The 26,803-nt window shown below is 40.8% G+C and overlaps 4 protein-coding genes and 1 long non-coding RNA gene across 5 annotated transcripts; 1 reads left to right on the top strand and 4 right to left on the bottom strand.

Annotated features, from left to right (window-relative positions):
• Positions 1–1,044: 1,044 nt before the first annotated feature.
• On the bottom strand, positions 1,045–1,465 carry LOC143746230 (histone H2B-like). The gene has a single exon (XM_077237992.1). The coding sequence runs from the start codon at positions 1,463–1,465 to the stop codon at positions 1,091–1,093; it is 375 nt and encodes a 124-aa protein (XP_077094107.1). The 3' UTR covers positions 1,045–1,090.
• A 948-nt stretch (positions 1,466–2,413) lies between these two features.
• Positions 2,414–2,867, bottom strand: LOC143746178 (histone H4). Its single transcript, XM_077237939.1, has one exon. It carries the CDS (start codon positions 2,774–2,776, stop codon positions 2,465–2,467), a length of 312 nt encoding a protein of 103 aa, XP_077094054.1. The 5' UTR covers positions 2,777–2,867; the 3' UTR covers positions 2,414–2,464.
• Positions 2,868–8,757: 5,890 nt separating this feature from the next.
• On the bottom strand, positions 8,758–9,268 carry LOC143746179 (histone H3). The gene has a single exon (XM_077237940.1). The coding sequence runs from the start codon at positions 9,221–9,223 to the stop codon at positions 8,813–8,815; it is 411 nt and encodes a 136-aa protein (XP_077094055.1). The 5' UTR covers positions 9,224–9,268; the 3' UTR covers positions 8,758–8,812.
• Positions 9,269–19,320: 10,052 nt separating this feature from the next.
• On the top strand, positions 19,321–20,666 carry LOC143746233 (uncharacterized). Its single transcript, XR_013206464.1, has 3 exons — positions 19,321–19,492; positions 19,823–19,872; positions 20,533–20,666. It is a non-coding gene; the product is annotated as an uncharacterized LOC143746233 (long non-coding RNA).
• A 5,494-nt stretch (positions 20,667–26,160) lies between these two features.
• On the bottom strand, positions 26,161–26,608 carry LOC143746225 (histone H2A). The gene has a single exon (XM_077237988.1). It carries the CDS (start codon positions 26,591–26,593, stop codon positions 26,207–26,209), a length of 387 nt encoding a protein of 128 aa, XP_077094103.1. The 5' UTR covers positions 26,594–26,608; the 3' UTR covers positions 26,161–26,206.
• Positions 26,609–26,803: the final 195 nt, after the last annotated feature.

Raw genomic sequence — 26,803 nt, forward strand, 5'->3', positions numbered from 1 at the left:
TTTATTCAACTGATTAACAAGCACATCCAGAGGGAAGTAGTTTAAAAAGCCTCATAACAGCGGATCCATGAAACCTATAGCTGTAATATTCCTCCTCATCATCATCAGGTCAGGGGTCTGCACTAATACACAGGCCAAAATGCCAAATTTCAGAATTGATTTTAAAATCCTTTTATTTGTTTATAAATCTCTACGTAACCAAACTCCCGGCTCTCTATCTGAACCGCTGCAACCATATTCTCCTTCTAGAAGTCTGAGATCAAGCGATAAGAACCTGTTATTAGTCCCACATCCCAGACACAAACGCAGTTGAATCAAGCATTTCTGCGGTCAACGGCTCAATCCTCGGTTGTGGAAAAATTTGCCATTAGAATTTAGGAAAGCCCATTCTGTGATCATTTTCAAATCACTTCTAAAAACTCATTTGTTTTTCATGGCCTATAATTAAGGTTGGTTGGGTTTTACTATTTACTGAGTCTGATACTGTTTCTGCCACTCCTGGTTCTTTCCATTTCACATTTGAGTCTGATACTCTTTTACCACTTTTGCCTAACTATTTTATATTTGAGTCTGATACTGTTTGACTCCTGTTTTAAGGCTGCTCTTAGCTTTGCTGCGCATATTTTATATGCAGATATTTCCTTTTAATTATTTTCTTTAAAGCACATTCAGCTGTTGTAAATTATCCTATACGAATTAAATTAACTGGAAAAATATCTAAACTGTGACATAATCTAGTTTAAGTGCTTTATGTTAATAAATTATCTAACACTGAAAAACTTATTCTAAAGCCATTTAAATTCACCATTATCTTTTCAAGTAGATCACAGTAATACATTTTCAAATAACTAGTTGTCATTTTTGGAAAAACACAAGTCACTCGTTTTAAATGAAACATTTATCAAACTAGAATCACAAAATGGTTTCAAGAGAACCAAATTGAGCTACTAAAAAATTATCTGTTCAAAACATTTAACATCTCAAGTTTTAGAGATGAGGTTTCCAATACGATTCTGCAAGCATCATCAGCTCTTTTACAGGATGTTGTGAGTGGCTCTTAAAAGAGCCTTTGTGTGAGCGCCTCTGGCCTCTACTTGGAGCTGGTGTACTTGGTGACGGCCTTGGTGCCCTCAGACACGGCGTGTTTGGCCAGCTCTCCGGGCAGCAGCAGACGCACGGCGGTCTGGATCTCTCTCGACGTGATGGTGGAGCGCTTGTTGTAGTGAGCGAGACGAGACGCCTCACCGGCGATGCGCTCGAAGATGTCGTTGACGAAAGAGTTCATGATGCCCATCGCCTTGGAGGAGATGCCGGTGTCAGGGTGAACCTGCTTCAGCACTTTGTAGACGTAGATGGCGTAGCTCTCCTTCCTGGACTTTCTGCGCTTCTTCCCTCCCTTCGCGGCGCTCTTGGTGACGGCCTTCTTGGAGCCTTTCTTAGGCGCGGGCTTGGCTGGATCAGGCATGATAAGGAATGATCTCAGAGCTGACGAGTCAGTGTGAAGAACTCAGCAGCGACACTGAGGCTTTTATTCACTGCACTATGCTAATTTACAAGGAGACACAGAGTCCTTCTGATTTCCTGTTTTCATTGGCCGAACCTATAAACTCGTGTTTCATTGGACAACTCAAAGCATCACAAGCGGTACGAGGGCCAATCACAGGCGGTTAAATGATAGCACCGCCCCCAGTGTTACATTTGTTTCATTTCCCGCTCTTTTTATTTATAGATTTTAGTAATATTCTGATAAAATAAGCGGTTCTATACACATATTGTACAACATCTTTGATTGAAACCCCTTATAAAAACATTTGAGGGAGTTTTGGAGAAAAAAGATCAATAACAGTCAGAATCCCTTTAAAAAGTTTTTCCTCAGAACTGTTTAAAATTAAACTACAGGAATAGCAAATAAAAGCCAATTTGAATAACACAAAGAAACATGTTTTCTGCATTATCAACTCCGCTTACATAAGTATAATTTCTGATCTAATCAGGTAGAAACAATTAAAAGATACTAATAATCTATATACATCATTGTAAACTCTCACAATGACTTCATGAAACATCTCTAAGTTTTGTTTAACTACACTAAAACATAACCATAACAGTCAGACTCCCTTTAAAAACAGCTTCTCAGAGCTTCATTGATTCATGAAACCTTGAACAGTTTAAAGTTAAACTACAGGAATAGCAAATAAAAGCCATTTGAATTAAAACAAATTTCCAGCATTTTATTTCTTTAATTATCATTTCTGATCTAATTGGGTAGAAAAAAAATAAAAAAATGCTGTGTTAAACCCTTTTACAATACATTAAACCCTCATTAAGGTTAGAGACTTTATAATAAAGCTTTTATATTTAATTTAATGTTTAACATTGCTAGAACATGGACTCTTTAAGTGAGAGAGTGTGTGTGGCTCTTAAAAGAGCCGTTGGGTTCGTCAGTTTCTCCTGTGTCAGGCGTTTATCCCCCGAAGCCGTACAAGGTGCGTCCCTGTCGCTTCAGCGCGTACACGACATCCATGGCGGTGACAGTCTTTCTCTTGGCGTGCTCGGTGTAGGTGACGGCATCGCGGATCACGTTCTCCAGAAACACCTTCAACACACCGCGGGTCTCCTCGTAGATCAGCCCGGAGATGCGCTTGACGCCACCGCGGCGAGCCAGACGACGAATGGCGGGTTTGGTGATTCCCTGGATGTTATCGCGCAGAACTTTACGGTGACGCTTTGCGCCTCCTTTTCCGAGCCCTTTCCCGCCTTTGCCTCTTCCAGACATGGTAACAAGATCGTTGAGATGATGAACTGATAGTGAAGGATGGAATGGATGATGAGTGTTGAAGGGATGCAATTTATACTTGCTTACAGGACCTGACAGAAACCAGCACCGCGTCACATGCACACACCCCTCCCCCAAGATATAGACCTTGAAACATTTAACCACCTCTCCCATCTGCAGGAGCCTTTCCTTTTTTTAAATAAAATATTAATAATTTATCAGATTAAGTTATTTACAGTAGTGCTGTGTGATAAGGAACAGTGCTGTTCTACAAGCTCAGCAAACAAATTAAACAAGAGGCACACAAGACATTAAATCACAATATTGATTATAGTAAAATTGTGAATAAGTGACATCTATTTATGCGTGTGTGTGTTTGTACACACGGGCGTAATTTCCTATGGGGACAGAGGGACATGCCCCCCCTTTTCAAAATCCCGAACAAAAGAGAACTGGATTCTGTTCTCTTTCGTGCTTGAATAATAACACCCACATTCATGCCAAAATGTCAGTTTTGTCAATTGTATCCTCACAAGAACAGTCTTAAATTAGTTAAATAAAATCTTAAATGAACGTCAAGAGTAAATGAGACAATTAAATGCGTAAGATCCTGTCATCAGCACAGATCTTAAAGGAACAGCAGCCAATTCTCTGTCAGTAAAGTTAACCAAAGAACAAAGCGTAACAGAGCAAATTACTCACTGATCTTGTCTAAAGAATGTGTGTAGCTTTAATAAGGATTAATCTATATTTATAATTTATAATTTATGCAGTGCAGACTATTTGATAACTGTAAAATCCTTTGGCGCATCATACATGAGGAGCAGTGGCGGCTCCAGGCAATTTTGATTGGGGGGGGGGGCAATGGGGGGTCTGGTCATTTCAAGTCGGGGGGCTCATGAAAACCAACAAAAAATACAGTGGACACGGCTAATAACTGCATATTACTGCTACTTAAAAAAAAAAAACACAGCATATCACCTACTTTGTTTTTATTTAATTAATCAATTGCAGTTTGCAATTGAATTAATCAAATTGAATTGCTCTTACTCTCCTGTCTCCTCCCGTCTTCTTCTCTGCTCCTCTTACTCTCCAGTCTCCTCCCGTCTTCTTCCCTGCTCCTCTTACTCTCCTGTCTCCTCCCGTCTTCTTCTCTGCTCCTCTTACTCTCCTGTCTCCTCCCGTCTTCTTCTCTGCTCCTCTTACTCTCCAGTCTCCTCCTGTCTTCTTCTCTGCTCCTCTTACTCCCCAGTCTCCTCCTGTCTTCTTCTCTGCTCCTCTTACTCTCCAGTCTCCTCCTGTCTTCTTCTCTGCTCCTCTTACTCTCCAGTCTCCTCCTGTCTTCTTCTCTGCTCCTCTTACTCTCCAGTCTCCTCCCGTCTTCTTCTCTGCTCCTCTTACTCTCCAGTCTCCTCCCGTCTTCTTCTCTGCTCCTCTTACTCCCCAGTCTCCTCCTGTCTTCTTCTCTGCTCCTCTTACTCTCCAGTCTCCTCCTGTCTTCTTCTCTGCTCCTCTTACTCTCCTGTCTCCTCCCGTCTTCTTCTCTGCTCCTCTTACTCTCCAGTCTCCTCCTGTCTTCTTCTCTGCTCCTCTTACTCCCCAGTCTCCTCCTGTCTTCTTCTCTGCTCCTCTTACTCTCCAGTCTCCTCCCGTCTTCTTCTCTGCTCCTCTTACTCCCCAGTCTCCTCCTGTCTTCTTCTCTGCTCCTCTTACTCTCCAGTCTCCTCCTGTCTTCTTCTCTGCTCCTCTTACTCTCCAGTCTCCTCCCGTCTTCTTCTCTGCTCCTCTTACTCTCCAGTCTCCTCCTGTCTTCTTCTCTGCTCCTCTTACTCTCCAGTCTCCTCCCGTCTTCTTCTCTGCTCCTCTTACTCTCCAGTCTCCTCCCGTCTTCTTCTCTGCTCCTCTTACTCTCCAGTCTCCTCCTGTCTTCTTCTCTGCTCCTCTTACTCTCCAGTCTCTTCCCGTCTTCTTCTCTGCTCCTCTTACTCTCCAGTCTCCTCCCGTCTTCTTCTCTGCTCCTCTTACTCTCCAGTCTCCTCCTGTCTTCTTCTCTGCTCCTCTTACTCTCCAGTCTCCTCCTGTCTTCTTCTCTGCTCCTCTTACTCTCCAGTCTCCTCCCGTCTTCTTCTCTGCTCCTCTTATTCTCCTGTCTCCTCCCGTCTCCTTCTCTGCTCCTCTTACTCTCCAGTCTCCTCCCGTCTTCTTCTCTGCTCCTCTTACTCTCCAGTCTCCTCCCGTCTTCTTCTCTGCTCCTCTTATTCTCCTGTCTCCTCCCGTCTCCTTCTCTGCTCCTCTTACTCTCCAGTCTCCTCCCGTCTTCTTCTCTGCTCCTCTTACTCTCCTGTCTCCTCCCGTCTTCTTCTCTGCTCCTCTTACTCTCCAGTCTCCTCCCGTCTTCTTCTCTGCTCCTCTAACAACATCTACATCCATCTCTTTTGTTCTTCTTGAACTTATTGCCAACACTGCAAGATTGCTGGTCCGGACATCGCCACTTTTGTTTCTGAGGTAGGTTTTTAAATGCCGTAAGCAGGAAAAAGCTCCTCTCACAAGCAGTTGTTGATACAGGCAGTGTCATGGAAATGCACACAAGTTTGTATAAATCAATGAAAGCCTCCTTTTATGGCCTCAATAGAATCAGCAAGTCATGGGTGCTGTTGAGAGAGACCCCATTTTGTTTTTTTTCTGTCAATGAGGCGTAGAAGGTTGTCTTCTAATATGCCATAGTGCCTAGCCATGGGTTGAAGGGCATCTTGGTGCAGGAAACTCTTGTGTTTGGGATTAATAGCTGCAACTCCTTTCATAACGTGGCAACTGTCAGCAGAGAAGCGCCTATTCAATTCACTGATTAAACGGTCAAGTACTGGGAAAAAACAGTGGATTTTGTAGTCTTCTGGTGTTTGCAGTATCTTTTTTCTTGTGTGGCTATTGCTGACATGAAACTGCTGCAGGTGGGAGGGCTGTATTATTTTTCTTTTTGCCTGTTGGCGCTGCATGTCAATGCCCACTCTCTCAGACATGTCACTTGCGCCCTGCCACAGATGGGTCCAAGTTTCACCATTGCGTTCTTCTTTGAGTGTGTCAACCAGTGCAAAGACCAGATCAATGGCGGATGCCAAATCTAAATCTGTTGCCTGTAGTTGGTCAGATAAAGTTTTTGTGAGCCCAAATATGTTCTCCAGCATGTAGATTTGCTAAAAAAACTGTGCATCAATCAAGCCATTTAGTGATCTAGCCTCAATAGCTCTATGGCTATTTGTTTGATTGCTGACTTCCTCAAGTGTGGCTAGGATGCTAGGGAGGGTTTGCTTTATTGCCCAAAGACTATAGTGCTGACATGCCCATCTGGTATCTGACAGACGTTTTAATTCCACAACTCTTTTAGTGGGCTCAAGTTCTGTTTGTTTCTCCATGAACACTTTGTGAGTTACTGAACCAGAAAAAAAGTTGTAAAGTAGCTGAACTGTGGGAAAGCAGTCAGCAACTGGTTTTACCAGGGTTCTAAATCAGGTTTAATCTGTGTGCATTGCAGTGGATGTACACTGTATGTGGGACTTTTCTGCGAAATTTTTCCTGAACACCGTTGCAGCCAGACATTACAGATGCCCCGTCGGAACATTGTCCAACGCATGCATTTTTGTCTATATTGAATTTAGCCACACTGTCACATGTAAAGACTCTGCATCCAAACCATCAGCTGGAACAAAATCAAGAAACTCTTCATGAATGTCATCATTGTGTATGTAACGCAGAAAAATAGATATCTTCTCTAGATATCTGCTCACATCTTTTGTTTCATCCACCTTTAAAGTAAAGTGCTCTCCTAGTTTAACTTCGTTACTAACCTGTTCTCTCAAAATGCAGGCCATTATATCAATTAACTCGTTCTGAATGTCATGATGGACATATTTTGCATTACCTGGCCCACTAGATAATTTTTTGGATACAGTGCTATCAAACTTCCCCAGCAGATGTAAAATTTCAAGGAAATTACCTCAGTTGGTGGACTGTTCATTCTCTCTGTGGCCTCTTTGACTAATGGTTTGACAAGCTGTAAAGCGCCGTGTCTCAACAACTGCTCGCATGTAGATCCTATTTTCTTTAACGATTTTCTTATGTCCGTCGTCATGGAGGTGCGTCAAAATCCTCGATCCGTTTTTCTCTCTCTCCTTAAATTCACACCACCCTTCCATTGCCACTTTGTGAGAAGCGCTGGCGTTATGTTGCGCCAGTTTCTCTCCTCCTTTTCTCCAGTTTTTAAACCCTTCCTGGGTGAAGCACTTTTCTGAGTGACCACCAGATCCATGCACACTGTGAAAAAAATGACGACAGAACTGATACTGTTTGAACCACGAGCTACTAAAACCCCTGGATGCTAGCTGCCCCTGCAATCCAAAAGAACGACGCGGTTATGTTTTAAGTTGAGGCTGTCTTGGTTTCTCGGCTGGGCCATGGCTTAAATACCCCGTTAAACCCACTCCACCGTCAGGATTCCCACCATACGTGCCCGCTGTAGCGCTCGATGAGGTGCGAAAGAAATCCATCTGCTCACCTGTCTCCTCCGCCTCAGGGACTGCGAGTTGATCCGGTCACACCTCCTCATCCTCCAATTCCTCGGTGTCCTGTTTCTAGGATCAAGCAGGGCTCGCCCTCCACTGAAACTGGTATATTTTCATTCATATTGTTATTTCCATCTGCTCTCATTTTTTTTTTAGGTATGACAAAGCGATCCATTTTTAGCTTCAAGCTATAGCTGTAGCGTAGCAGCTCTTGCGGGCTCGCGGCAGCTCCTTGAACGCAATGCGCAGTGACGTTCATGGGGCGTCGCAGTGATTCTTATGTTTATATTTTTTTATATGTTGAATAAATTATTAATTAGTATTGTTCTGTGTAGTTTGAAGAGAAACATTTTTAAATCTTTATCCCGGATATATATATTTTTTAATTAGGAAGGGGGTGGGGGGTCAAAGCGTTTTTTGGGAGTGTCTTGAGACCCCCCATGACCCCCCCTGGTGCCGCCACTGTTGAGGAGACATGTAGTGAAATGAATGTGAATCTTTGTTAACAGATGCAGGGCGGACGTGCCTCTTGACACCAGCTCAGCCAACAACAGACTGACACTCCCCCGCTCTCTATCCCCGTGCATCACCAGAGGTAACCTATATGCAAACCCATACCGTCCTCTACTGGACAACCTTGACTATAGCATCCCATTTACTACAATAACCTTATTCAATTTATGTATATTTTGTACCTGTTAGACAGGAAGCGCACAGGTAAATATGACATTTATTATGGGTTTATGTGAGGATTGTTTAAAGTTCACTTAAATTAAAAGTTTTTACATTATTGAAGCCTATAAATGTTTCAAATTTAGGGAGAGGAATCCTTTTCATCATGACATCAGTAGCTATATTAATATCATACATACTTGTCTTCGTTTATAAAAAGATGCTATTACACATTAAAAATATACTGTCTTTTTTGTTGTTTTACATTACAGTGGAAATTGGGTCTCACATAATTTAAATTTTATTTACACACAAAACATTAACGGTGAACATTTTTGACTTTATAAAATTATTCTCTCAAGTCTTGGCAATCGGCCAAGTTATACAATGTTATACATAGTTTAGTAGCCTATTTTTGGCAGAATTTATCATTATAATCAACTTCATTATTTCCTGGATTTTGTATCACCATAGTCCCTAAATGTATGTAAATGCAGGAAATGGGGTTCAAATCGGGAAAAAAATTCCCCCAATTTGTGCCACAATCGCTGGCTGTCTGATCCAAATGCCATAAACACTAATCAAATGAAACAAAGTCACTAATTTTGTTTTAGGAAACCGTATATTGCATACGCATCTTCCCCCGCATAATAGCCCAAATCTATATTTTACTGTAATCAGATCCCACACTGCATAGGACCGTTGGTTTATATTCAACGTAAAAGTGGAAATTGTCTCGTTTATAGTAAGTGATGTGGCTCTTAAAAGAGCCGTTGGGGTTTGACGCGCGTGCACAGCAGCGGCGGGATTAAGCGCGCTCTCCGCGGATGCGGCGCGCCAGCTGAATGTCCTTGGGCATGATGGTGACTCTCTTGGCGTGGATGGCGCACAGGTTGGTGTCCTCAAACAGACCCACCAGATAAGCCTCGCTGGCCTCCTGCAGGGCCATGACCGCGGAGCTCTGGAAGCGCAGGTCCGTCTTGAAGTCCTGGGCGATTTCTCTCACCAGCCGCTGGAAAGGCAGTTTGCGGATCAGCAGCTCGGTGGACTTCTGATAGCGGCGGATCTCCCGCAGAGCCACGGTCCCGGGCCGGTACCGATGGGGCTTCTTGACGCCGCCGGTGGCGGGAGCGCTCTTCCGCGCTGCTTTAGTCGCGAGCTGCTTCCTCGGGGCTTTGCCACCGGTGGATTTACGAGCGGTCTGCTTAGTTCTTGCCATCGCTGCAGTTTCTCCTCTGTCGGTCCTGCTTGAGCTAGAAATGCTGTGTCTGTTACATGCCTGCTTTTATAGCATTGGACCGTCGCGAGCTTACAGTGTCACGATGATGCAGAGCCTTGTGATTGGCTAGTGTGTGACGTCTGCTTATGACTGCTAGCCAATGACTGCGCGTTTCTTCTTTTCAAGCAAGCAGAGGGTTTCCCGCTCAGGACGCTTTGTTCTGTTTACTATTTTGCTCATCAATCAGTATATCAAACCTATAGGCTTTATTCTCAAACCTCACATTGCTTTATCTATCTGTTCTGAAATACTCGCCTCAATTCCCAGTGGTTGTTTAGATCTGAGATCAGAGCAAAATCACATTACAGTCTGTATAAAAGCAGTGCCGCCAGAAATTAAGACACACTTGCGTCTGTAAAATACAGGATCGTTCAGTAGAGCAGATAAAGGGCAAAACACCCTCAGCAACAGTGATTAGTTTCTGTTACACTAGACATTCCCTGTATAGTTTTTGATTTGGGATAATCTATTAATGTCAAATACAATATCAGAGCTTGGTAGACATATAACTATGTTAATCCTCTATGGTATAGTCTCGCATAGTTTATTTTTATCAAAATGAGACACCCATTTATTGGCCAAACCTAACTTAGGGGAGAAGAACTCAAATACTAATCAATGCAAGTGCAAAAACAGTGGTCACATGACCACAGGGGGCCATTTTGTGTCTTGTTTCAGCACATGTGCACAGGTCACATGCCTCCATATTTGCAATATTTTCTCTCATTTGCATCGAGTTAATCGCCCACAAAAAATATGAGTCACCTTCACTGGTTATTAAAGAAGTATTTTCAAGAATTTAACCTTATATATCATCAAATGTTTTAGAGGAAATAATAGCAAACAACTGTGCGTTACCTTTTTCTAAATCATCTTGCAAAGTAAGACATCTCTCCTCAGCCTTTCCAGATATTTTAGATTAATTATGTTAAATCCCCTTATAAATATATCTAAATGCTTGTGACTCTTGCTGACACTGTTTCTCTTGCGTTCCATTTACTTTCTTCATGATTTATAACTAAAAAAAGTATTTTTAATGTCAGAATTCTGAATGTCACACCAAATGATGTAGTGTCACACTGATGAACCGCAGCGCCACAATTTGTCAATGCAAAAAAGTGTATTTTATATGCATTCAACATTCAATGACTTCATTCAGTTAACGAATAAAAATCATCAAACATACTAACATCGTTTTAAAACTTTAAACGTTATTTGAGAAACTCAGAAATATGAATAAATCAAACATCTCACGTCAAGAACCTTCAAGATGAACATTTTAAAATTAGAAGAGAGTGTGTTTTGTAACAACAATTATAATTGTTTTACAGTAAAAAATATTATCAGTCTACATTTAGTCAAACGTCGGAGACATTTATCAAATGATATCAAAGCATGTATAATGTTGTGTAATTGTTATATATTTGTGAATTTCAGGAGTTTGAGCACGTAGAGAGAGGGGGGGGGGGGGTGTACATTAACAGTACTGAAGTGATCATGTTTGGACTGACAGTGTGAACAAGTGTGTTTGACCTTCTGAAATATATGACGCTATGAATATACTTATTTTTTGCAGGAGGAGTTTTTGCAAAATTGACGTTGTGGAAGAAATGTAATATGTTCTATATGTTTGCATAACCTTTAAAGCAAAGAAATAGAGAACATGACTGGACAATGATAAATGTGTGACTAATGAATGACTGAGACAAAGGGCTAAAAGGCTGTAAAAAGACTATCGGATGCAACAATGTGTGGGTTATGGGCTAGTTATGTTAGTTATGGGACATGTTGTTAATTTAGTCACTGACCGAGGGAGAAACAACTACAAAGAGGGAAGGATGCCCTCCTGTAAATTCACACACACACACACACACACACACACACACACACACACACACACACACACACACACACACACACTGTGTGACCGTATGACTGCTGGCCTTTTCTTGCGAGAAAATAAATAACCTTTGAAGACAATTGGTACATGTTTGTCTCTTATTCAGTGATGTAAAATTGTTTGCCACCACAACGTGTTTCCATTGGGCGTATGTTTAATTAGGTCAATTTGAAGGGTAATTGAAACACGGCTTTCATGCTGTATAGAAGACGACACGGGTCACACATTCTATTGTATTTATTTATTTATAGAGCACTTTACAGACACAGTAACTCCAAAGTGCTGTACATCCCAAACACATAAAGCAATAATAATAAATAAAAACAAACAAAAACAACCTACGCAAAACCAGAAACCTACGGAGTGCTGCAAAAGAAACAGTACGATTAGGACTTAAAGGAAAATAGAAGAAATACCATATTTAAATAATAATAATAATAATAATTTCCAAGGGAAGCGTATATAATGAAGACAAGACAGGGCCAAATTGACCCTGTGACCCCACTGGTGATTTTTAAGAATTAATAAGTAAAATTTGTTTTAAAAAAAAGAAGAAGAAAAAAAAAAGAAAGAGTTTCATCTTTATGTAAATAATGTCACACCATAAGACACAAAACATTGACCACTAGTGAGCATATCAGATGCGTTTTAAAATTGTAAAAGTCAGAACTCGCCTCGACCTTCCGAACCGCTCCAGAGATGACACTGCAACTTCCTGGTTGAGTGAGGACCTCTTCATCATAATGGTGTCCGAAATATTGCCCGTTCATAATACAGATTGCAATGTCACACCATATGACGGCCATTTTACAGACAAACTGAACTTGCTTTAAATCATGCAGAGACATCAACACTTTCTGTGTCCATTAAAAATGCCCAATTCTGTTACTTAAACTGTAAAAATATCAAACACTTTGCTGAGATATATTGTCATGTTAGTGAGGTCACACACAGTCACACCATATGACAATTTTGATGTTTAGATAAAAATTTGAAGTAGAGGTCTTTATACACCAACTACAGCTATGGTATTCTGTAATAATATATTGTCAGAGGAACAACATAAACGTATATATTTTTAACAAATACCAATTTTTATTAGTATAGACGGTTTCATCGGACGCACGCGCATCGTCAGGGTTACGCGCTGGCCCAAAGTTAACTTCCGGTCTGTGTTTGTTTATCGGTAATATCTTTTACTGTCTATGGTGATATGGCGCCGACTACAAACGCAGTTAAAATTAAGGTGATGAGTAGACTGAAGTTGGAACAAATAACTTATCGAAAATAAAAATGTTTCGGTTTCCTAAAAACGAAGAGAGACGGCGAGCATGGATCACCGCTGTGCGAAGAGAGGCTTGGCAGCCAAGCACGAATTCAAGGTAGCACTCACTTCGTTACAGGTAACAAACTCATGAAAAGCAACAGATTATAGCTAGCTGACCAGTAACAAGCCTGCAATAGTCATGTATTAACTAAATTAATTAAACACACGTAGCTAACATTGTATACATTAATTTTACACAGTAACGTTAGCTCAATGTTGTAGTTCATACGCTTTAGCTATGATTTAAACTAGCGTTATGATACCTGATATCTATCAAACATAAGTGCCACAATGTTTTTCCATCAATGCTATACAAATAACCTACATAATTTAACTAACAGTCGCATTTGGCTTGTTCCCTGGGGACATAACAAATACAATAATGCATAGCTCTTCTAATGAAGCTTTCTACATTTTCACTGATATATTTTATCTGTAAAGCTGCATTAAAACTATGTGCATTGTGAAATAAATTTGACTTTGAACTAATTTCATTGTACTAGCTACTAATATTGTTTTTAATCAATAAGTTTTAATCAATATCATAGAAATGCACATGAAACCAGAAAAGTAATGGATTATGCAAAGCATGTATGATGCTTAGAAAGGTGCAATACTGTCAACACAAACTGTTTCTGTCTTTATTTTAGATGCGCCATCAGTGGACCCGTGCCATCCAGATTATGTTCCATCAATTTTCACTCATAAAAACACCATTGATGGCTCACAGAAGTTGGAGCGATACCAGATGAGACAGTATAATAGACTGTACTGAAGTGTTCATTGAGAGGCCAACTAGTTTGCAAACACGGGCAGTCACATACTCCCACTACAAATCACATATTACTGTGAAGTTCCTTGTTGGTGTTAGTCCAGGAGCTATTCAATTTTTCTCAAAACTCTGGGGTGGTCGTGCTAGTGACAAGGTTATAACAAAAAATTCAGGGTTAATTGACCTTCTTGAACAAGGAGACCGCGTAATGGCTGATCGAGGCTTCAATTTTCCTGAATATTTTGCCACCAAATGTGTTCGTCTTCATGTACCAGCATCTACAAAGGGAAGAAAACAATTGACAGGATTAGAGTTGACACACTCTAGAAAAATGTCCCGAGTGAGAATCCACGTGGAAAGGGCCATAGGAAAACAGAAGTCAAGAACACCCTGCCAGTCAGTGTGGTCAAACGGAGACATGATAACAGTCTTTGCACAATAGATAAAATATTAATTGTTTGTGCAGCACTTTCAAATCTGGGGAAACCACTTGTACCAAAATAAAGCAGGACTTAACACACAACTTAACGGAAGTTCACCTAAAAACCCTCGTGTTGTTCCAAACCTGCAAGACCTTTGTTCATCTTCGGAACACAACTTAAGCTAATTTTAATTACTTAGGCTGTCAATGGAGGGACAGAAAGCTCTCGGATTTCATCAAAAATATCTTCATTTGTGTTCTGAAGATGAACGAAAGTCTTACAGGTTTGGAACAAAATGAGGGAGAGAAATGAATTTGAAATGAGAAATTTCATTTTTGGGTGAACTAACCCTTTAATTTGATACTTTTATCTACGGGATTACTTTTTTTATCATTAAACATATTAAAATAACAAACACATGCATTATGATATTTGTAGTGTTGCACTTGTATCACAATGTTTCACGTCGATTGTAATTATAACTGATTTATTGACTGATGAATAAAGTACTGTAGACTATGATTTCCGTTTTTAATGTAAAAAATGAAAAAGCTTGGTGCTCAAAAAGGCAGGAACAACCTATGCTTTAAGAAAAATAACTTTTTCTTGTAAAACTGATTTCAGATCAGCACTATTAAGCTGCTTTTGAGACTATTTTCATGTAGCTGTCACTCATCTGCAGTCTTCCCTCTACAAATGCATCCACAACTTTTGGCAGCATGTGTTTAAAGTAAAAGCTACGTAACCTTTGCATATATGTGGAGACAAAACCATTGTCATAAGGCACATCAAGTTCCGGGTGCTACTGGGGTCCAAATAACAAGACAGGATGTTTTCAGCCCGAGACAGTGCATCTCTAACTGTATCTGCCTGTAGTAACCTCTGGGGCCTTTTGGGTTCACAATGCACTGCCCGCCCTCCACTCTGATGTCTTGGTTTGTGGAAGTGAGTGCATCATTAAGGGATGAGCAAGCACTGAGTGTGATAGGGCATTTTACTTCTAGCAGCTTGTCATCAATGATACAATCAGGGCTTGCTGCCAGCCATGGGTCTCCTGCACACACCACCAACCCTTTGTCCATCACTATACAGCCCCTCTCCCTAATCTGCTCCTTAGCAAGTCCCTCGCTTTCCTTCCCATACCTTGTGGCCACACTCCCCTGGAACTTTGGGTAGAAGTGTTCAGTGAGAAACTTAGCCGGGTCAGTTGTCTCATGCTGAGGCGCCTTGCTGGCTGTGCTTGCTGTTATGCGTAGCTTGCGCGCATCATGCCAGAGTGGTTGTATGCTCTGTTTTCGTGTTTCCCTCTGGTTCCACCACTTGATCTGGGTTCAGTTTAATGAAGGCATAAAATTCCTCTCCCTGAGCATCCCGCTCTCCCTGACGGCTGGGGAAATCCTGACTACCTGACTCAGAGGCTGTGTCTGTCTCACTGCTGTCACACATGACAGAAAAGAGAGCACAGCCTGGCACAACTTCCTAAAATAAAAGGTGAAAAGACCTTTCCTACACTACCATATATATATATATATATATATATATATATATATATATATATATATATATATATAGTACTGAATCTTTTACATTAGACTAGTTGATCTGTTAGAGATATGTGAACTATAACTTACTTTCAGGGCTTTAAAAAGTTTTTTTTGGTGACCCATCTGGATTTAGTGGGGGAAGGCAGAGGAGAGCTTGTAGCTTGGTCTTCTTGCCAGGTTTCAAGAAATCACACTGAGCTACTCGTTGTGGATCAGCCCGAAAGGATATTTGAAATGTACATTATACATAAATATACATGATAATAAAAATAATTATGGAAAATTGGCATATGTAGTGTTGTACAAAATACCACCAGTTGTACACTGATATTTGAAAAGACTAGGATATAATAATTAAATATAATAATTGTTAAAATACTCCCCTTTTTAGTCACCCGTGACCAAACACTTGGTTTTGAAGTGACAGATGGGCCACTCTGGAGTCCATCCTGAACACACTGCTCCGCAGAAACCAAACTCGTACCCACATGGCTACACACCTCTCCATTGCTGCATATACATTTTATCAATGGGATAAATGGAAGAATAGAGCTCGGGATCGTTTCGTCACGTCGCGATGCATTGTGGGAATCACGGTACGGAAGTAGATGTACTGTATAGTAGGCAGTATGTAATTACGTTGGTCATTAGATAATATTAGGTTATTTTAATGAAAATGGTTCAGTATTGCTGTATTGTGAACTGATGTAATCGGTCTCACGATCGACAGGGAAAAGCCTCATAAATCATATAAGTGGGGGTCTTTTTGCTTTGCTTTGTAGTCAACTCCGTTAGCGGCTAACGATAACTGATATTTTTATCACATGGTCAATAGATTTTCAGCTGCAGAGTTAAACTAGCTAGCTACATTTACATTGAATGTATTCATTTAGCAGTTAACTAAAGTTCTGCTGTTCAGATTAACGTTAAAGTTCGTTGCTGTGTTTTGGTAGCAAGCTGTTATACTGATGTATCTGCTGTTAGCCAAATCAGTATTTCAATTCTTGCTTAGCAATGTCACCTCGTTTATTCATCTAGATTTTGATGGATAGACTAGGTTACTGTAATACTGACAAGCTATGGCATAATTTGTACCTTACACTTCTAGAAAGCATCAGCCAATAGACACACAAATGCAGTGGTAATTTCTAGCTATAGTCTCCTCTGTACTGGACCTTAAATGGTATTCTGTTGCTGAAGCTGTAGTTCTGTATTTTAAATGTTAAAATGCTTTATTATTACTAATAGCTTACATATTATTCTATTGCTGGAGCTCTGAAGTTTAATTGTTATTATTACATGGCATGGTTAAATACTAATATTGAATGCGGTCTGTTATTTCTTGACCACTGCTAAGTATAACACACCGTTGCCATGAAAAACAGAGCGTTGCCATGGACACAGTTCTGTTCATTCTGGAGCAATACAATCGTTTTTAAATCAATAAACTCCTTTATTTATATGGAGATCAGCCGGTTACGCTATTACCTTATTCCAAAACCGGAGTATGCGTGACCTCTAAAATGGCCGCCGTTACCCACAATGCACCGTTCCATGACGTCTACGCCCGAGCTCTATTGAAAAAGTGTATCTATATGCTATTGTAAAATGTAATGTTAGCTAGACTGCCATACTTACCGTGCCATGCAGGTGCAATGCCCACTCTGGACTTCGCCGGACTTCATTGCAATGATCCAGGCGGAGTAGCTCTTTCAAAGCGTCTGACCTGCCTTGATTTCCCCGTAAACGACACAGGTATTTCCATTCGTGTGTGTTAGAAGTTTTTTAACTTTTCCGGAATGAAAATAGTTATAGGCATCCAAGCTGCGATATACCTTGAACGCCTCCCTTGTGTACACACATTCCTTCTCGACTAAATATTCAAATATATTTACCTGACTGACCTCCGGTAAATCAGACAGGTCTGTAGAAAAAAAAGTTTGCCTCAAAATTTTGTTGAACGGGTCTGGTAGTGTAACGTTGTCACATTTTAATTTGGCCAAGTAACGGCTCTTTGGTAGTCCCAAATAATACTGGCTAGACATACTTGCCAGCTAATTTGCTTGTTTCTACAGATGAACTCTGTTGTTATTGAGTCTACCGGAAGTTAAGTTTGGGCCACAAAAGCATGCATGCGCAGTAACGTTTTTTATGTTGTTGCCGTTGAAACCGTCTATATGACATCATGGACAGGTAGAATTGCATGTCATGTCATCCATCCACATATTATAATTGCACACCCAGCAAACATGCCACTGTGGGCCCACTGTGGGGAAGTGTGGGTTTTCTGTGGGACAGTGTGGGCAAGGGCAAACCCTTTGGGGCCCCATGTGGGCTTTCTGTGGGCAACCCTCCATAACAGTACATCATTGTTTTAAGATTAGAAGCTCAGGGTTAATCAACCTATTTTAACAATCCCGTTAAATGTCATAAATGCTATTTCATTCAACAGTCATCCCATACTTGCACACAGACAGTCAACAAGATAGCAAGACAAGTACTATCTTTACCTGTTTGCTTGTAGCAGCTGTTCCCAGACAGACTGATAAAGTCAGACAGACCAGTACATTACAGTATAGTTTAAACACCATTAGACTATTAGACCTCAATAAATCACAGCACTTATATATTAATACATTCATAAATAACATAAAAAACATTATAGCAATGCAGGTTGCATCTTTATAAATACATTCATAGAACCATAAAACTGACTAATTAATACTTATAAATCAGTGTATAATGGATTATGAGCATGCGCATTGTAAGAGCAAATGAGTGACTTATAAGGAATTATAAAAATTAATATAAATTTAACTTTATCTTATAATGCAGGTCTCAGTTAGTCTTTATAAATATACTTATAGAATAGTAATATTGCTCCTAAAAAAGTATTTGGGGAGCTATAATTCATCATAAGCATGGTCTGTATAGAAAGTGTTACCATATTTATTAAATAAAATAATACTTATAATACTTATTTATTATACTAATAAATGCATCACTGATTAATTATATATTATATAATATATTCTGAAACTGCAAAAGAAAAAAGAAAAATTATAAGTAATACAGTAGATGGAGTCATCACGTGATTAAGTCTAACCAATGAGATTGCTGGAACTTTCCATCGCTAAGGAGCTGTCTTTCTGGATTTGACTGGTACAGCCCATTTTTTACAGTCTATGGTACAGCCCAGCTTTGCACCAAACAGGTAAGCTTTTTAAGTTTCCATAGTAATTTGAGTTTTCTATTAAAAGGAGTCAAAATGGTAATGAATTAATTAATTGGTATTAAATTACACTTATTTTATCTGATTATAGCTAACGTTACTCTGCTGCTGTTTAAATGAAACGGTTTTAACGGTCTACTAGCTGCTCAGACAGTCCGTTTATTGGTGATCTCTGAGGTAATATATACTTTAAAACTGAATGAATTCAAGTTTGTGTAAGTTTACTCTAAGTTACATACCTTTTGGTTCTATTATAATTTGGTTTATTATTGTTTTACCGTTTACGCGATGAACTAGGGCCGAGCTAAACACGATGGCCCGGCTGAATCAGTGATGTCTTTGTTTTAAAGTTTTAAATAGCGATGTAAACGAGTATTTATGTAGTGTAAATGCAATACATAAGCTACACACTCAAACTGAAATGTTAATATTTCACTGAAATATTAATATTTGTTTCTTTTTCTCCCTTTTCCTTGTGTGTAATCAGATAATCAGTGCTGCTCTGTGTAAGTATTCTGTCGGAATCACTGTCTGACACATTCTCAGTTTGTAGATTTGTCATAGACATTTACAAAAACTTTCTTTGCACCATATATATAACTGTATTTTCATAAACATTTTGCTTATGTTATCTGTTAATATTTTGGGTATCAATTTTTTTAAATGAGATGTTCCTCACCCACTGAACAAATTATTTTTCAGTATAGGGCAGTTGTTTAGTTACAAAGTATTTGTCAGTACAGTGGTGTCATATGTAGCATACATTCTTAGATGTTGTACATATTCATGAATAAAAGTTTAAACTGGGTTTATAACATTAAAATGTCGTTTGTCCTCTCTCTTTTCAGTATTCATTGCCATCTAATCCTGATTGCAGAATTGAGCTCCAATCCCAGTTAAGCAGATTTGAACCAGTTAATCGAGGTCTTCAGGATGAGCAGAAAGTACAGAAAGCTAAACTCCTCCATGACCAGGACTGGACACCACTCCTGTAAGTGATCCATCTAGTCATGTTCAGAACATATTGCAGGGGATCTCAGCTCTGGCCCTTGAGGACCACTGTCCTGCAGACTTTATTTAGCACCAAACCCTGGTCCAAGTCCAACACACCTGAACAAGCTAGCCTAATCGAGCTCTTTTGATTAAAAGAGCAAGTGAAATTGATCAGGTCTGGACATAAACTGCAAGACAGTGCACTTTGAGAACTCCTGACATATTAATTAGTCAATAATCACTGATGAAAAAAATAATTTTTATTTGTATAGATTTATGTAATATGTAATACTACTAATATTCAGTTGTCTTCTCTCTGTTTTCCTTAATTGTGTTGTGTGTCAAACAGTTAATAAACCCAACAGAGAGCCACTCGGGCACAGGTCACTCTTTTTCTGTGTAAGTACATTTTTGACTGTCAGACATATTATCTGTTTTTTCTTTTATAAAAATGACATATTTATGCTGCAAAGTTAAAGCCATCAATGATTTCTTGATAAAGACATTAAAGGGATTGTTCTTCATGTTGTTCCAAACATTTATTATTTACTTTTTTCTGTGGAATGCAAAAGAAGAACTTTGAATAATGTTTAATCTGTTTTGTCCATACAATGAAAATCCCATTGACTTTTTATTGAGTCATTTTTCAAAATATCAGAAGAATCTTCCACAGAAGAAATAATGCAGGTTTGGAATGACATGAGTGCGAGTACAAGTTGACAGAATTATATATTGTGTTGATAATTTTTGTAAATTGTTCTCATGCTCTCATTTCATCACGCCCTTGATTGGTTCACTCTCTGTATGTTTCTCTCTCAACAACACCACCTACATTTGTTTTTAATATTAATAAAAAACCTGTAACTATTTTTCCGGAACTCAAATTATCCTCCAGTCAAAGTGCAGAAGATGTTTTGTTCTCTGAGGTGGAAATGGCCTTACTCTTGGGAAAACACAAGTGAATAAATTACACTTGGATCAACCCCTGTTTTTTTTTTTTATATATATATTTTTATGTTAACATTTCAATTGTTGTTGTTGTTGTTTTTCTCACTTTAGATGCTGACACAGCTGAAGCAGCATCCAAAGGAGTTGATGCTGATCCTAACGCAAGAGACTGGGATGGTGGAAGGAGCAAGTCACTCCGGTGTCCGAGGGGATTGATTGATGTGGTTTTAAATGATTTTTTTGTTTTTACTCAAAATCTTTTTCAAATAAATGCCGCTCTTTTGACAGTTCTGTTCAAACATTCCTGAATGTTTTTCACGATTTACACGCTGACGACTAGATTACTTTGTTCAAAAGTAGGGCTACTTAAAAAATCGTACTGACCCCAAAGTTTTGAACGGTAATGTATTGTATATATTTTTTACATGACTGTGAATAAATTAAATTATTTAAAACATGACCTGTAATGTACTACTTCGACTTTCAACAAGTGCAATTGTTTTGTATGTATTTTGGCAAATGCAAAGTAGAACCAAACGAATCTTGTTTGTTAAGGCCACAGGTATATTACAGTAGCCTGGCTCCGCCCTCCTACGCACTTCCGCTCAATTTCATTTTCCTTCAGTACTACGTCTGGGATTGCGCTGTAGACTTTGGTTTTCTCAGATCAATTTTTTACCGGGCCAATCAGCGAACAGAGGGAGTGGCTGAGAACGATGACGTTGATGTCGACTCGTGCGTTATTTTGAGTTGTAGTTCAAAATAAGAAAGATGCGAGCGAAGCCATTCGGTCCGTTGTGGCAACGCTGCCGAATATCAAGAAGTTAAAGCCGGAGCAAGAACAATCTTTGCTTAGTTTTGTGTTTATGGCCATCCTCCCACGGGGTTCGGGAAAAGACATATGTCACGACCAAACGTCAGCGATTGGTTATGGCAGATAGAGTGACTCTGGGCAGATCCAATAGTTTTAGACTTCAATAGAATACTCGCCTACAAGGAAGTTAACGCTTGTCAATGGAGCGGTGCCAGACTCTCTGTACAAATGAAATGTACGAGAGTCTGGTAGAACCAGGCTAATATTACAGCACATATTTGTATTGTCCGCAGTATGCCCACACTTAACCCAATGTACCCACAGTATACCCACACTTAACCCAATGTACCCACAGTATACCCACACTTAACCCAATGTACCCACAGTATACCCACACTTAACCCAATATACCCACAGTATACCCACACTTAACCCAATGTACCCACAGTATACCCACACTTAACCCAATATACCCACAGTATACCCACACTTAACCCAATGTACCCACAGTATACCCACACTTAACCCAATATACCCACAGTATACCCACACTTAACCCAATATACCCACAGTATACCCACACTTAACCCAATGTACCCACAGTATACCCACACTTAACCCAATGTACCCACAGTATGCCCACACTTAACCCAATATACCCACAGTATACCCACACTTAACCCAATGTACCCACAGTATACCCACACTTAACCCAATATACCCACAGTATACCCACACTTAACCCAATGTACCCACAGTATACCCACACTTAACCCAATATACCCACAGTATACCCACACTTAACCCAATGTACCCACAGTATACCCACACTTAACCCAATATACCCACAGTATACCCACACTTAACCCAATGTACCCACAGTATACCCACACTTAACCCAATGTACCCACAGTATACCCACACTTAACCCAAAGTACCCACAGTATACCCACACTTAACCCAATGTACCCACAGTATACCCACACTTAACCCAATGTACCCACAGTATACCCACACTTAACCCAATATACCCACAGTATACCCACACTTAACCCAATGTACCCACAGTATACCCACACTTAACCCAATATACCCACAGTATACCCACACTTAACCCAATGTACCCACAGTATACCCACACTTAACCCAATATACCCACAGTATACCCACACTTAACCCAATATACCCACAGTATACCCACACTTAACCCAATGTACCCACAGTATACCCACACTTAACCCAATGTACCCACAGTATGCCCACACTTAACCCAATATACCCACAGTATACCCACACTTAACCCAATGTACCCACAGTATACCCACACTTAACCCAATATACCCACAGTATACCCACACTTAACCCAATGTACCCACAGTATACCCACACTTAACCCAATGTACCCACAGTATACCCACACTTAACCCAATGTACCCACAGTATACCCACACTTAACCCAATGTACCCACAGTATACCCACACTTAACCCAATATACCCACAGTATACCCACACTTAACCCAATATACCCACAGTATACCCACACTTAACCCAATGTACCCACAGTATACCCACACTTAACCCAATGTACCCACAGTATACCCACACTTAACCCAATATACCCACAGTATACCCACACTTAACCCAATATACCCACAGTATACCCACACTTAACCCAATGTACCCACACTTAACCCAATATACCCACAGTATACCCACACTTAACCCAATATACCCACAGTATACCCACACTTAACCCAATGTACCCACAGTATGCCCACACTTAACCCAATGTACCCACAGTATGCCCACACTTAACCCAATGTACCCACAGTATACCCACACTTAACCCAATGTACCCACAGTATGCCCACACTTAACCCAATGTACCCACAGTATACCCACACTTAACCCAATGTACCCACAGTATACCCACACTTAACCCAATGTACCCACAGTATACCCACACTTAACCCAAAGTACCCACAGTATACCCACACTTAACCCAAAGTACCCACAGTATGCCCACACTTAACCCAATGTACCCACAGTATACCCACACTTAACCCAAAGTACCCACAGTATGCCCACACTTAACCCAATGTACCCACAGTATACCCACACTTAACCCAAAGTACCCACAGTATGCCCACACTTAACCCAATGTACCCACAGTATACCCACACTTAACCCAATATACCCACAGTATACCCACACTTAACCCAAAGTACCCACAGTATACCCACACTTAACCCAATGTACCCACAGTATACCCACACTTAACCCAAAGTACCCACAGTATACCCACACTTAACCCAATGTACCCACAGTATACCCACACTTAACCCAATGTACCCACAGTATGCCCACACTTAACCCAATGTACCCACAGTATGCCCACACTTAACCCAATGTACCCACAGTATACCCACACTTAACCCAATGTACCCACAGTATACCCACACTTAACCCAATGTACCCACAGTATGCCCACACTTAACCCAATGTACCCACAGTATGCCCACACTTAACCCAATGTACCCACAGTATACCCACACTTAACCCAAAGTACCCACAGTATACCCACACTTAACCCAATGTACCCACAGTATACCCACACTTAACCCAATGTACCCACAGTATGCCCACACTTAACCCAATGTACCCACAGTATGCCCACACTTAACCCAAAGTACCCACAGTATACCCACACTTAACCCAATGTACCCACAGTATACCCACACTTAACCCAATGTACCCACAGTATGCCCACACTTAACCCAATGTACCCACAGTATACCCACACTTAACCCAATGTACCCACAGTATGCCCACACTTAACCCAATGTAGCCACAGTATACCCACACTTAACCCAAAGTACCCACAGTATACCCACACTTAACCCAATGTACCCACAGTATACCCACACTTAACCCAATGTAGCCACAGTATACCCACACTTAACCCAATGTACCCACAGTATACCCACACTTAACCCAATATACCCACAGTATACCCACACTTAACCCAATGTACCCACAGTATACCCACACTTAACCCAATGTACCCACAGTATACCCACACTTAACCCAATGTACCCACAGTATACCCACACTTAACCCAATGTACCCACAGTATGCCCACACTTAACCCAATGTACCCACAGTATGCCCACACTTAACCCAATGTACCCACAGTATGCCCACACTTAACCCAATGTACCCACAGTATGCCCACACTTAACCCAATGTACCCACAGTATACCCACACTTAACCCAATGTACCCACAGTATACCCACACTTAACCCAATGTACCCACAGTATGCCCACACTTAACCCAATGTACCCACAGTATGCCCACACTTAACCCAATGTACCCACAGTATGCCCACACTTAACCCAATGTACCCACAGTATACCCACACTTAACCCAATGTACCCACAGTATACCCACACTTAACCCAATGTACCCACAGTATGCCCACACTTAACCCAATGTACCCACAGTATGCCCACACTTAACCCAATGTACCCACAGTATACCCACACTTAACCCAAAGTACCCACAGTATACCCACACTTAACCCAATGTACCCACAGTATACCCACACTTAACCCAATGTACCCACAGTATGCCCACACTTAACCCAATGTACCCACAGTATGCCCACACTTAACCCAAAGTACCCACAGTATACCCACACTTAACCCAATGTACCCACAGTATACCCACACTTAACCCAATGTACCCACAGTATGCCCACACTTAACCCAATGTACCCACAGTATACCCACACTTAACCCAATGTACCCACAGTATGCCCACACTTAACCCAATGTAGCCACAGTATACCCACACTTAACCCAAAGTACCCACAGTATACCCACACTTAACCCAATGTACCCACAGTATACCCACACTTAACCCAATGTACCCACAGTATGCCCACACTTAACCCAATGTACCCACAGTATACCCACACTTAACCCAATGTACCCACAGTATGCCCACACTTAACCCAATGTAGCCACAGTATACCCACACTTAACCCAAAGTACCCACAGTATACCCACACTTAACCCAATGTACCCACAGTATACCCACACTTAACCCAATGTACCCACAGTATGCCCACACTTAACCCAAAGTACCCACAGTATACCCACACTTAACCCAATGTACCCACAGTATACCCACACTTAACCCAAAGTACCCACAGTATACCCACACTTAACCCAATGTACCCACATGGGCCCCTATAAGGGTTTGCTGTGGGCCCACACGTGCCCCGCATTTCACGCTGGTATCTGGGTATCTGGGTGGTATTCACAGTGGGCTGCCCGCAAGGGCCCCAAAGAAGCATGTTTGCTGGGCATTTTCTATAGCACCTAAAACAGGTATAAAACACCAGCAGCTGATGAGGGTGAGGAGTCACACTGATGAGAAAGAGGAGGATATAGTGAGTGAATCCAAGAGAGAGAGAGAGAGAGAAAACTTGATATGATGGTTAGGAAATAATTGTGTTCCTCTATGGTACAATGTTGGCTGAGAGAAACAGCTGGATAAGAAATACATTTTATTAAATATTACATTAAAAACTGAATACATGAGCTTTAGTGTCTGGGTAAAGAAATTGATGTTTTCAATAAATATATATATATTTTTTTTTTCTAAGTGAAAATGTTTCAATTTATCTATTGTGGTTTGTGCAATAAACTTTAATTATTGAAAATGTTTAGATTGAGGTTGCGTCCAATTTTATGCAGGAAAAACATGTTTTCTCATTGATGTGTACCACAGTGAATTAAGATTAGGAGAGATAGGTCCCTAGATTAACATTTAAAGAAATATTTTTTATCCACAACCAAACGGATAAACGATGTGTATGGCTCTTAAAGAAAAGCGCTCTTTATGAGATAAAGTGAGTGGCTCTTAAAAGAGCCGTTGTTCGTCAGTGAGGGACCGGAGCGGTTATTTGCCCTTGGCGGGCTTCTCGGTCTTCTTGGGCAGCAGCACGGCCTGGATGTTGGGCAACACGCCGCCCTGAGCGATGGTCACTCCGCCCAGAAGCTTGTTCAGCTCCTCGTCATTGCGCACCGCCAGCTGCAGGTGCCGGGGAATGATGCGGGTCTTCTTGTTGTCCCGAGCGGCGTTTCCAGCCAACTCCAGGATCTCCGCGGTCAGATACTCGAGCACAGCCGCCAGATACACAGGAGCTCCGGCACCGACGCGCTCGGCGTAGTTGCCTTTGCGGAGGAGCCTGTGGACACGGCCGACGGGGAACTGCAGTCCTGCCCTGGAGGAGCGAGTCTTGGCTTTCGCTCGAGCTTTGCCGCCGGTTTTGCCTCTGCCGCTCATTTTAAAGATCAGTTTATAAAAACCTTCTCAATGAAAGTTAACAGTTGTATGAAGTTCAGTGCTTCCACACACTGTCTTTAAGAGAGAGCACCAGTCGCCCATTGGCTTAGAGTCTGTGAATATTTAAACCAATCACTGAACTTCCCTCCGAAACCCAACCCATTTTCTGGCGGGAATATTTATTCACAAGTATTTGACAGACAGAATAGA

This window comes from Siphateles boraxobius, unplaced genomic scaffold (genome assembly GCF_051911475.1).
Source record: "Siphateles boraxobius isolate OS27281-9 unplaced genomic scaffold, OSU_SipBor_1 214, whole genome shotgun sequence".
In the NCBI taxonomy this organism is placed as follows: Eukaryota; Metazoa; Chordata; class Actinopteri; order Cypriniformes; family Leuciscidae; genus Siphateles; species Siphateles boraxobius.

What these genes read in the sequence shown, in the direction of transcription:
- LOC143746230 (XM_077237992.1), bottom strand. Translation starts at nt 1,465, where the DNA reads ATGCCTGATCCAGCCAAGCCCGCGCCTAAGAAAGGCTCCAAGAAGGCC.
- LOC143746178 (XM_077237939.1), bottom strand. Translation starts at nt 2,776, where the DNA reads ATGTCTGGAAGAGGCAAAGGCGGGAAAGGGCTCGGAAAAGGAGGCGCA.
- LOC143746179 (XM_077237940.1), bottom strand. Translation starts at nt 9,223, where the DNA reads ATGGCAAGAACTAAGCAGACCGCTCGTAAATCCACCGGTGGCAAAGCC.
- LOC143746225 (XM_077237988.1), bottom strand. Translation starts at nt 26,593, where the DNA reads ATGAGCGGCAGAGGCAAAACCGGCGGCAAAGCTCGAGCGAAAGCCAAG.